The sequence below is a fragment of the Pangasianodon hypophthalmus genome, chromosome 12 (assembly GCF_027358585.1).
Source record: "Pangasianodon hypophthalmus isolate fPanHyp1 chromosome 12, fPanHyp1.pri, whole genome shotgun sequence".
Classification (NCBI taxonomy): domain Eukaryota; kingdom Metazoa; phylum Chordata; class Actinopteri; order Siluriformes; family Pangasiidae; genus Pangasianodon; species Pangasianodon hypophthalmus.
In genome coordinates this window covers 10,729,944-10,741,881 of record NC_069721.1, presented here as the reverse complement: position 1 = coordinate 10,741,881, position 11,938 = coordinate 10,729,944, and the positions used below count along the sequence as shown (strand labels likewise).

Sequence of the window (11,938 nt, the reverse complement as noted above, 5' to 3'; positions counted from 1 at the left end):
GTGTTCATTTTAATTAATCATCCATACCAGTATGGCTCTGACAGTAGTTCCGGCTGTAATTCAAATTATTTATATAATACGTTTATATTAATGCGCTCATTCAATTATGTAGTAGTTTCCATGGTAACCGCTCATTCACAGAGACTTGTATGGGAGAAGCTCCACATAATCTAACTCTAAAAATAAACAATAAAAAACCGTGTTGTTATTTAATAAAGAAAGCTCATTAATATGGTGAGGTTTCTGTAAGAGATGTCTCCTCACGTACATTCATTTCACATTTATGGAAGAAGTGTCCTATCAGCATTTTTCGGTCTTATTAACCCCAAGAATGAGAAAAAAATATAAATAAATAAATAAATATATAATGAGAGAAAAACAGGGGCTGGTCAGAGAGTGACTATTTATATCTGTTATAACATTAATGACAACAGGATCTTGCCTTGTGGACGTTTCATGACAGAAATGTAACTATAAACGGATAAAAAGCATGACGTGTCACTCATTAATAAATTAAAAATGGTAATCGTTGGGAACTTACTGTGGTATAAGAGGAATAAAACACTTCGGGCCGTGCTGTTACAGCAAAATAATCCACATAATACATAATGTGTGTGTTTTTTGACAGTAATTACTGTAGTATTTGTTATTACCCGAGAACCGAGCCTATGCACTGAAAGCTTGCTTAAAGGTAATTGACTGGTTAGTCTCCTTATTTACTACATATCCCATAATGCTCAGCGCCATGAACTCACGTCTCGCGGGGTTGCTCGTGTTGTTTCCAACGTTGAGGCTGGATCACTGCTGGAGTGTTGTTTATACTGAGCATATATCTAATTTTTTTTTAAAGATTTATTTATCTTTTGTTTGTCCGCAAGTGGATGTTCAACAGAGTTTATTTTTAGCCTCTGTAGGATAGAACTGTTCTGGGATCAGCGATGAACGGAACATTTTTAGCAGGAAAGATGGGAATGCATCTCTAACGGTGGAAAGAAACATTAGCCAAATAAGCGTGAAGCAGCCTGCCAAAAAAAAACAACCTCCTTCCTGCTTCCTTATAGATCCAGGCTTTTCAGCTGGACGCTACTGCCTAATCATGGGCTCAATACTTAGTCGAAGAATTGCTGGAGTTGAAGACATCGATATTCAAGCCAATTCCGCTTACAGATATCCTCCCAAATCCGGTAAGACTACTGTACACTACATCCAGTGACATGCAAAGGACATGCAAAGTCTGGCTAAACACTCAGACCTGACTAACAGCTTAGCACTCATCATGGATTATGGGGGAAAATCCTTACTTTCGTCAGGACAAGGTGATTTCAGGCATCAGATTTGTCACAAACTGTATGTCAGAGGTCTCAAACTTTTTGCAGACATGGATCTCTTTCAGCAATACACACTCATTATCAAAGATTCACATGTTGGACAAAGGGAGTATGTTTCTTTCTTTATTAGAGCCATTAGTTTTTTATTACTGAAGCACATAACTGAATGACATTGTTTTAAATTGTGTATTTATTTGTTATTAACTTTTTGTGAGTAACAGTGAGACTAGCAGGCAAGCGAGCACTTAATTAGGCTTCTAATTATAATCATGTCATTATAAAAATAGCAAAAATACTAACTGTTAAACCGTAACAGTAGTAGTGTTCATAGTGAACTTCGTCACAATCACAGATCCCTGGCTGTTCATCATGAAACTCTGAGTGTCTTTGGACCCCACTGTGAAATCCACTGATTTATACCTTGCATGCCGCTCCTTCAGTTCCTCCAGCGGCAGCCGGAGTGCAGCACAGTTTGCTGATTTACCTGCTCAAACCTGACAGTGAACAGATGAGACAGAAAATTCAACATGCTGTGCTGGAATCCAGCTGTCTAGAAGAACTAGGAGTTCACATGATTCAGATTTTCTGCAGTTCACCAGTCGTCTTTGTGTCATGCAATTAAGCCCACATTCATGCTCAGTTTTCTATTTCAAATTACAGGAAATTATTTCACCAGTCACTTTTTTATGGGAGGCCAGAAATTTGACACGCCCCATCCTGAGGGATATCTGTTTGGAGAAAACATGGATTTGAATTTTTTAGGCAACAGACCCGTTCAGGTAAGAAAACCGAATCATTTCAGTTGCCCTTTGAGTCCTGTAAATATCCTGATATTAAACTATTTCCTTTCTCACTGTCCTAGTTTCCCTATGTGACCCCTGCACCTCAGGAGCCTGTGAAGACCCTGAGGAGTCTAGTGAACATCAGGAAAGACTCTTTACGGCTTGTTAGGTAGCTCCATTTAGCATTTTGAGACCAGTTTTTTTGACACTAAAAGACAGAAAGCTTTAGATGTTATCTTTGTCCCTGGTTATCAGGTACAAAGCTGAAGCTGAAAGCACTGCAGAGGAAGCTGGAAATCCGGGAGTTTTGTACGGTGTGGAGTTTTACTTTGACACTGACGCCAGGGTGGCCATCACACTATACTGCCAGGCTTTTGAGGAGTTTTCTAATGGAGTAGCAGTGTAAGTACTCTTTACAGTAAACCAGCCAAATTCCGCAGCGTGTTTCTACGTTGTAAATGCACTCATGATATATTATGCCCAGATGCTGCAGGTGTTCATGGGATTGTTACAGGTCAAAGGAAGCATGTAGGTCATGTGATTATGCACAACATACAGTAGTCTCAAAGACCTGCCTTTGTTACCCGAGCCCAAAGAAATACAACACTACTTTAGTCAGCTTCGGCAATGCCATGGAAACTGCAGCACACACACAAATACTTCTGAGCTTATACATAACCCTCAGCAGTCATAAAAACACTTATGTGGTTTAGATATCATCTATCATATGTTATATGCAGACTGATGGCTACTGGTACATTTAAATGTAGAATAGCATTGCGCTGTAACATTAGGCTGAGTAACTGCAACATTTTTATAATGATAATGTTTGTTTTTAAGCTATACTCCAAAAACACCAGCTATGGCATCCGAGACAGTCTGCTATAAGAGAGGGATAAACCAGCAGTTTTCTCTGCCATCTTTCAAGATTGATTTCACTAAATGGAAACCAGAGGAGGTGAGAATCATAAATATTGAACATGTCAGCTTTGCTAATTGCTGTGTATTTCTAAAACTAATTTTCACAAATTACCCTCATAAGTTATGGATTGTTTCTTTTAAATGTTTCACAAAACAACCTCATTATAGAACTTGTACAGCAATAGCTGTATTTCTATCAGACAAGTAATAGTTTTACTGGAGCCAGGACGCTGTGCATATTGCCTGGGCCTGGGAAAACCATTTAAAAAGGGCCCCAAGGAAACACACACACACACACACACACACACACACACACACACACACACACACACACATGCACAATCCATGAAACATAAATGGCTATAATCAAACTACAACTCATTCTAATGTGATATTCAGTATTGCTAACATACACTACATGGTCAAAAGTATGTGGACACTTGACTATCATACTCATATGTACTTGTTGAACATCCAAAACCATTAATATGCAGTTCCTCTCTCTTTGGAGTTATAATAACCTCCGCTCTTCTGGGAAGGCATTCTGCTAGATTTTGGAGCCTGGCTGTTGGCTCCAAATTTGTGCCCATTCAGTGACAAGAGCGTTAGTGTGGTGAGGTACTGATGTCTGATGAGAAGACCTGGTGCACAGACAGCGTTCCAGTTCATCACAAATGTGTTCAGTGGGGTTGAGGTCAGGGCTCTGGGCAGGTCACTCAAGTTCTTCCACATCAGCCTTGGCAAACCATGACTTTGTGGGCCTTGCTTTGTGCACAGGAGAGCTGTTATGCTGGAATGTGTTTGGGCTTCTTAGTTCCAGTGAAGGGAAATTTTTAATCTTACAGCATACAAAGACATTCTAGGCAATTGTGTGCTTCCAAACTTTGTGTGCTTCCAAAGCAACAGTTTGTGGAAGGCCCACATATGGGTGTGATGGTCAGGTGTCCACATACTTTTGGCCATATAGTTTATATAGTCAGTCTATTTTCCTTTCTTTTTTTGCATCTGACTTATGCAACATCTTAGCAAACATGAACAAAAGTAACTAATAGCTAGAGACCGTCTACATATGAGAAAATGTCTAATTAGCCACAAGGGGGTGGGTGTGGAAGCTCTTACTGCGAAAATGCAGCAGAACAAACCATTTTACAAAATTGGGGAAATATTAACATATCCGATGAGTTGCAACTGATGCATAGGATGACATTTTGGCCATTATAGATTGATTAGTTTGATTGATATCAGACAATTTGGACTATTAAACCCTTCTGGGCGCCTGACCCAGCCCAGGCCCAGCACAGCTTCCCCGGTCGTCCCCCTGTGACAGCAGGGCTGACTGGAGTCATAGTGTCCACTGTAGTTAGTACTGTGGATTCTTCAGACATATTTACACACAGACTTATTTTTCTCACTGTCCTTTTAATTTGATTATAAACCCTGAGACTTTTTTGGCAATGGAAAGATTTCGTATAAAAGATTTCTGATGATTTAAAGTTGCGCAAACTCTTGATCTTTTTCTTAGCTGAACTTTGACCTGGACAGAGGTGTTTTCCCTCTGGTGATTCACGCGGTTGTGGATGATGGAGATGGTAGGTCTTACAATTGTAATAGGAAAATTCTGTGTAAAAATGTCATGATTAATTGTACTAGTCCATTTGATCAATATTCTTTGCTGTTACAGATGTCGTTGGACACGCTCATGTACTTTTAGCAGCATTTGAACGGGTATGCAATGAGTTTTTTGGGTCATGTATGAATATTAAATGAAGAAGAAAAACTATTAGTTTTGATCTTTTCACTCATATGTCTTAAATACATGGAAATAAATAGAAAATAGCTGGAATTTTGTTTCATCCACTGATAAGTGGTTGGGTTGTCAAAATATGAGTATGGGGTCAAACCTGGATGCTAGTTTATAGACAGTTGTAGTCTGGGGGGAGGGTGAAAGGGTGATATTATTTAAAAAATATATTTACCTAAATATTCAAGTTATTAAAATATTTTCTTTGCCCTGCTGACATTCAGATGTGGGCAAAATATTTTTTGATTTTGTGTGAAATTTGTGATTGAGCATGAGTTAATAAGATAAGATATTAAAAGAGTCCTTTTTATTTTCAGGGTTTCTTTAACATTTGATTTTGTTTCTTTTTGTTTCTTTTCGCACAGCATGTCGATGGCAGTTTTTCAGTGAAGCCTTTGAAGCAGAAGCAAATTGTAAGTGTGGTGTAAGGATCATCACTGTTACTTCATACAGATTGTAGTCACTATTGCTCTGGAAATATGTTTCTGTTGTTAATTTACTTGCTCACTTTTTAAGTTTAGTGTTGCATTTACTCCTCAATCTTTCACTATATGTAAAGAGATAGTAGCTAAACTAAGAAATCTAATGAAACCCATGTTGACCATTAATAACTACTACTACATTTAGGAGGCTCAGTCAGAAGTAGAGGTAGAGGTAGAGGGACACAATAGTAGAGGGTGTACATGGAGGCATTTGACATTATAAAACTGTGCCTGAGCTGCATTCACTGCATACAAGGGTTGTTGTCAGCCAAAACACTTCAGGGCAAACACAAACTTACTGCCCACCTCCTGTCCCAGTGTACATAAGCTCTCCTTGTACTGATGCCATCATGCAGGTTGATCGCGTCAGCTACCTGCTCCAGGAGATTTATGGCATCGAGAATAAGAACAACCAAGAGACAAAGGTAAATCAAGCCACTGTACCAAACCAATCACATATAGGAATGTCAAGGAAGCAATAACCGATGTGCCTTCACTAATAATTTACAGCTAGCTGTAACTACAGAGGTGTCTGTGTCCCTAATCTTTGTGTTATATGACGGCATTTTTATTTTCCCATCAGTCTGTAGAGGATGAGAACAGTGACAACAGCAGTGAGTGTGTGGTGTGCCTGTCAGACCTGCGCGACACACTCATTCTCCCCTGCAGGCACCTTTGTCTCTGCAATGCGTGTGCTGACACACTACGTTACCAAGCCAACAACTGCCCTATCTGCCGACTGCGTGAGCATCTCATTAATCAGTGCATACACTTGTGCTGTATTGGCTGGTTATTGAAACGGGCCCAGTAATGTTTTCTTATCATGATAATGCATTTCACACAGAAGTCAGACGGAGTGCTGAAAAGATCTGTCTCTGTTTTCTCCATATTGTCTGTATTTATATTAATTGGATGTGGTTGTAAATGGCTGGTTTTGTTGGTGTGCAGTAATTGACTTTTGAAACACACTGACATCTGCTGGACAGTAATAGTATATTGTTGGCACAGCGTACCATTGCAAAAGGTTCAAGGGAATTCCTAGTTATTCCTTCAGAAACATTGTCTTTTGTAAAGTGGCATTAGGTTAATGTATATGTGGGTAACTTATATAAAAGATTAGTACTCATTATTATTGGGCCAGAAAAAGTTTACACTTGGTTTGATGAGTTTTGATGAGATCAGATTTATGTGTTTATAATGGTATGTGTTTAAGGTTTAAACTATTGCAGATTTCAAAAGTTACAGTGTTAGTTTTTCAGAGTGATAGTCCCTGTGGTGAATCCAGGCAAGCAAATGAGAAACAAAGCCCTTTTATTAAACATTTGTAAATGTTTACCTCTTTTGTTGCTAAAATGAATCTGGTAACATTTGGACTCCTTGTAAAGAGGGTGCAACAGCTGTGTTTGCTTATTTGTAGTGCATTTATTCCTGTTCTCTTGTCCTTACATGGCCTTCTTCTCTTCTTCACTAGCCTTTAGAGCACTGTTACAAATCCGTGCAGTGAGGAAGAAGCCTGCTGGGGTGCTCTCCTCTGTCCCCTTCAGTCCGGTGCTATCTCAGAGCTCAGACAACACAGAGAATTCGGTATAAAACTATGGAGAGTTCGTATTTTATTTTATTTATTTTTTTTACACTAATTAATTATCCCTCTATCCTCTGTAGTCATGGCCTTAACACATGGACTCCTTTTCCCCCTGTGTTTAGAAAGTAATATGAACTGGCCTTTGTGGAATCATATTTGCAATTTGATTCAAACATAATCAGTGATCTGACAGTGGTTTGACTCACATTTTGACCTCTTCTGTTGGACTGCAGAACTCTGAGAACATCCCTCCAGGCTACGAGCCTGTGTCCCTGCTGGAGGCCCTGAACGGCGTGCAGCCTGCGTCTCCTGCTCTGCCCTCAGCCCCTCTGTATGAAGAGGTCCAGTACTCAGGAGAAATGGGTGACCCACTGACCCTGAGCATGAAGCAGCAGAGCACCGTGGAGCTCAGTACAGATCCAGCAGCTCTGAAATCCAAACTCAGCAAGTCACCAGATGGGTAATGCTATATCATGCAACTGTTAAATATAGCAATCCATTTTTACTGTAGTGATTTTCTTTATTGTCATAAATAAAGACAAATAAATAAACATAATAAAACTAAAACATGACATCTAATTAAAATTCATTAAAAAGTTCTGTTAAGGCTACAGCTAATGGAGGGTCCTAAATATCTATGCTATGTTGCATGTTTTTGTTTTTTTTGGCATATTGAATTGTGCAAGAAAGGTTTTCTGCAGTAGGAATGGCAAAAACACATGAGCTTACACTTTTCCCAATCAGATTCAAGCCACAACTGTGACTGATGTCAGATTTCTGAACTCATGTTTGTCTAGTGAAATCGGGTTTCCTGTTTATTTTTCCATCATTCAGTATGCGGCACCTTTTGACACCAGAAATGTGCAACAAGAGCAGTGGAAAAACAGCATAAAGACATGCCAGGGCAAGACAGTAACTGGGCCTGGGTCTTTGTTTAAAAACTTGTCCATTGCCCATATGTAAAGCTTCATGTTCCATATGTAAACCACACACACACGTTGCATACTACTCGGCAAACACTCACTGGCATTGTTATTACTGTAATGTCCAATGAGTATTTGTGAGCAAATGCAAGTAAAGTCTGAAAAACCTAATCAGATTTGATCACATATAATTTGCAATGCTGACACACAGTCTAAAAATAAATAACACTTGCCCTTTTGTGTGGCAGGGAGTTGCATAACAAACGCAAAGAAGCCTCAAGCCTTCTTTTATGAGAGCATACATATATGTTGTTATTTTCTGCAGGTCTACACGCTCCCCCACGTCTCCTATCCAGGAGGAGGAGGATGAGGAGCATCTGTCTGATCTGTCTGATGCTCAGCCTCGCCCTGTGCGGCCCTACAGTCCAGCTCCCACTGAGGTCTGCCTGCATCATCTCGCCCACATACAGCATCACTGCTCTCTCACATGTTTTATTAATAACCTCATATTCTTAACCTATACTGTTGTAGTACTTTATTGATTAGATCATGAAAGGAGGCTGTTTAGAATTTGTCTTTGAGGACTTTTTCCATACTTTTTCTGGTGGCAAAGATTCACTGGAAAATAAGTAATAATAGTCTTTTATTACACAAGAAATACTCATGCATGGAATGCATCTCACAGTGCTTTAAATAATATTTAAATACAGCTAGGTGACAGTTTAAAGGAAAAACCAACATAGAGTATGTTAGTATGGTGTTCTTTGGCAGAAGTCTGTGAAACTGTACTAGATTGATGAAATGCCATTCTCCCAAAAGATATTCTGTCAAATGGTGTTTAAATGACAGCAGACAGTTCCTATTGGTGTTTATGTGAGTTAAGATGTGGTGACTGTGAAGGCCATAGGATATGATTGACATCATTTTTATCATTACATACTCATCAAACCAATCAGTGAGACTTCGTACCCTGTGCATATACTTAAATATGTTCTGTTAGCTCTTCTCTTTTATCTAGAATCGTCCTATTGTAATTTCAGAGCCTAGGTTACTGGTGTTAACGGACAGAATATGTTACATAAGTTAAAAAAATGAATCACCTGTGTCCCAGAAATTGAATGTGACACCCCTGACTTAGCTGTATATGGCCAAAAAAAATAAATAAATGATTCTTCATTATGATACAAACATTATATTTCATTGGCAAGCATGATTGGAAAAGATGCCCAGCAGACATTTTGACTGCACCCCAATCAAGACAGGCTAAATCCAGCCCTGATGTGGATGGTGGCATTATCATCATGGAAAAGACCACTCCCATCAGGATAGCAATTTTCATCATAAGATAAATGTGATTGGTCAGAATAACATTGTATTGATTTCCAGTGACCCTTCACTCTAGGGGGAAAGTGGAGCCTCACTATGCAAAACAAAATGCATACAGCATGACAGAGTTGCTGTTTTTCTTTTAATTTGTCACCTGTCTATAACACTTAGAAAGAAATAGGACAATGGAAAATATCTGGAATAAAAAATAAATAAATAATTAAAGCAAACATATGACAATTGTTATAAATAAGAACAAAGGGAAAGAATGAATTTAAGACATGTAGGCCATTTTTATTCTTTTTACATCGGGGTGAAAGAGGCTGAAGGTTCTTTTTATAACTGGCTCATTCATTGAGATAAGGAAACACACCGGTATCAAAAGGCACTGTTGTAACTGTGTACATTATTGTTTCAGCTGCTCAGTGCTCTAAAGCTGTTTTGTCCTTCCCCCCACCACACCTAGGCGACAGTAGATGGGGTAGAATCAGATCCAGGATCCCCTAACACAGGTGAATGTGCATGGGAGAGGAAGTAGATTATTCCATTCAATTATCCAGCACTGGCAAAGAAAATAACCTGTATTATGATTAAAATGTGATGTGTAACAGCCTTTTCTGTGTGTGTGTGTGTGTGTGTGTGTGTGTGTGTGTGTGTGTGTGTGTGTGTGTGTGCGCGTGCAGGTTCAGAGGGCAGGTCTGTGGGGGTGTCTGTGAGTGAGATCCTGCAGGACTGCCATAGTGCGCGCAGCAGCTTGAGCCGCACGGAGAGCGATCCCTCAGCAGACCTGGCACTGCCTGGTGAGTGAGCTCTCCTTCATCATTACCTTCATACTCCACACACACATCTGCCATCAGCCCCTAAACATTCTCTCCAGTGCACTGCTTCTGTACAAGCTGCAAACTGGTCTTACACTTCTTTCCTGTGTCATTATTTACTTCAGTATTTAGTCCCTTCCTGTGTCAATATTTTTTCAGCAAGTGTGCAAGTGTACCCTTTGTTTTACTCCTGGTGTCTAACATATGGTTAGTTTTTAGTAGGGCTGTTGAAGTTAACACAATAATAGTCCTTTAACACCTCTATTTTTAACGATAGATTCTAGTATATTCGCTCAAATGCTGCAATTTATGATTGAATGATTACGAAAACAGCAATTGCTTTAAACAAGTGGCACTATGCTGGAGCATGATCCAAGCGTTTCGTGTATGAAATGTTGAAAAGCAAAGCTAAGATAGTGTAGGGAACATTACATCCAACTTTATTTTACATCATCTTTACAACTCCCAAATGTTGTGCATTTGAAAGACTGTCCACCACACACTGCAGAACTGATAAAAAAAAACAACAACACTTATTTAGAGTCAATGTTGACCGATTAAAGAAATGTTATTAATTTTGATACAATAACACATTTAGTCATGATAAATTAGTTGAATGGTTTGACAGCCCTCTTTTTAACTCCACGCTGGATTGCCTATAATATACTTGATGATGACTGAATTTGGCTCTGACTTGCTTTTACAGTCTTGATGCTTGTGTGCTTCTGTGCTGTTCTGTCTCCTAACTTTCTCTCTGTTAATCTGACCTGAACTTACACTCAACTTACTCAGCATCTGAGTCCTGGTCTACTGCTGTTGAGGAATGTTCGTAACGGTATGTAGGAGTAGTACCCCGATCGATCACTTCAGCTGCTTTTACTTTAGCCTTGTTGCATTAACAGCCTATGTCTTTTGTGTATTTTGTTCTGCTTTTAAACTTTTAACAATTTTGTACTTATAATAGCTACCTAAATTTGTTCCTATAGCAACACTCACCTTACTGTAGTCCCATTTTCAGGGTCATCAGGGTCCATTGAGAGTCTGAAGAGTCAGAGCACCAGCAGCTCCATCCAACCTTTGCTCTGCCTCCCCAGTAGCCTGTGCATCGAGGACGAGCTCCTCAGCCCCTAGCAGCACTACGCTCCTGTGTGCCTCTGCATTAGCCTTTCTGCTTCAGTCAAGAGTCTCCTTCTAAGAATAGCACAATCACTAATGTCTCTTAAAAGCTATTAAGAAACACCATTGTTCATTTGAAAGGCTCAGACTAATGTCCCCCTGCTATGAACTACAGATCTCCCAAACACTGACATTCCTTTCAGTTGAATCTTGTGTGTTTTTAGTGTCTTCCAAACAATCATTAAAGCAGAGGTACTCGATTCATAGTCCCGAAGAGGGCTGGCAAGTATAACTGATGTTCCCAAACTAATGAACAAATAGCTCACTGCTTTGACACAGCTCTAATTGTAGTGAAGATTTTATTTCCAAGACACTATGTTTTACAGTGATAGTGCAATCATGTACAGTCCAGTCAGTTTCAGATTTTTCATAAGTTTTTTTAAATGCATTGTTAAGTGCTAAGTCTCTTTCTGCAAGATATCCATCATAATAGTCTGTCTCTCAGTCTCTGTCTTTGGTCAAAGCGTTCACATTTTGGTCAAATTGTAAGCACTTCATTGAGCTTTAGTAGCTGACTTAACATTAATGGGCGTTTTATTTCATAAAAGATCAGGATGCATATTAAGCCTAGTCCTAGACTAAAATGTTTTTAACACTTTGAAATGTGTATTTTGGGTTAAGCTTTAACCCTCTGACTCTGACTAAAAGCCAGTCTAATTTGTCAGAACCATGGCTTTTTAGTGATTCACTGCTTCAATGCTCTGTAGAATGAATATTGTATATTTGTATGTAGTTAAATCATTTTATCATAAAGTGCTGTACACAAATGCTTCCTGCTGTCCTGTCATTTAAGCAATCT

The 11,938-nt window shown here is 39.2% G+C and overlaps 1 protein-coding gene across 4 annotated transcripts; it reads left to right on the top strand.

Annotated features, from left to right (window-relative positions):
• Window positions 1-747: 747 nt before the first annotated feature.
• mgrn1a (mahogunin, ring finger 1a) lies at window positions 748-11,909 on the top strand. Of its 4 annotated transcripts, none has more exons than XM_026915444.3 (17): window positions 748-1,184; window positions 1,989-2,107; window positions 2,191-2,279; window positions 2,366-2,512; window positions 2,951-3,068; window positions 4,554-4,620; window positions 4,713-4,756; window positions 5,198-5,245; window positions 5,671-5,739; window positions 5,898-6,057; window positions 6,786-6,898; window positions 7,130-7,356; window positions 8,145-8,259; window positions 9,612-9,657; window positions 9,829-9,945; window positions 10,756-10,798; window positions 10,982-11,909. In XM_026915444.3, exons 1-16 carry the CDS (start codon window positions 1,097-1,099, stop codon window positions 10,794-10,796), a joined length of 1,608 nt encoding a protein of 535 aa, XP_026771245.1. In that variant the 5' UTR covers window positions 748-1,096; the 3' UTR covers window positions 10,797-10,798; window positions 10,982-11,909. The 4 variants fall into 4 exon arrangements, with proteins under 4 accessions (XP_026771245.1, XP_026771246.1, XP_026771243.1 ...); XM_026915445.3 differs by having other exon boundaries at window positions 10,970-11,909; XM_026915442.3 differs by lacking the exon at window positions 10,756-10,798.
• Window positions 11,910-11,938: the final 29 nt, after the last annotated feature.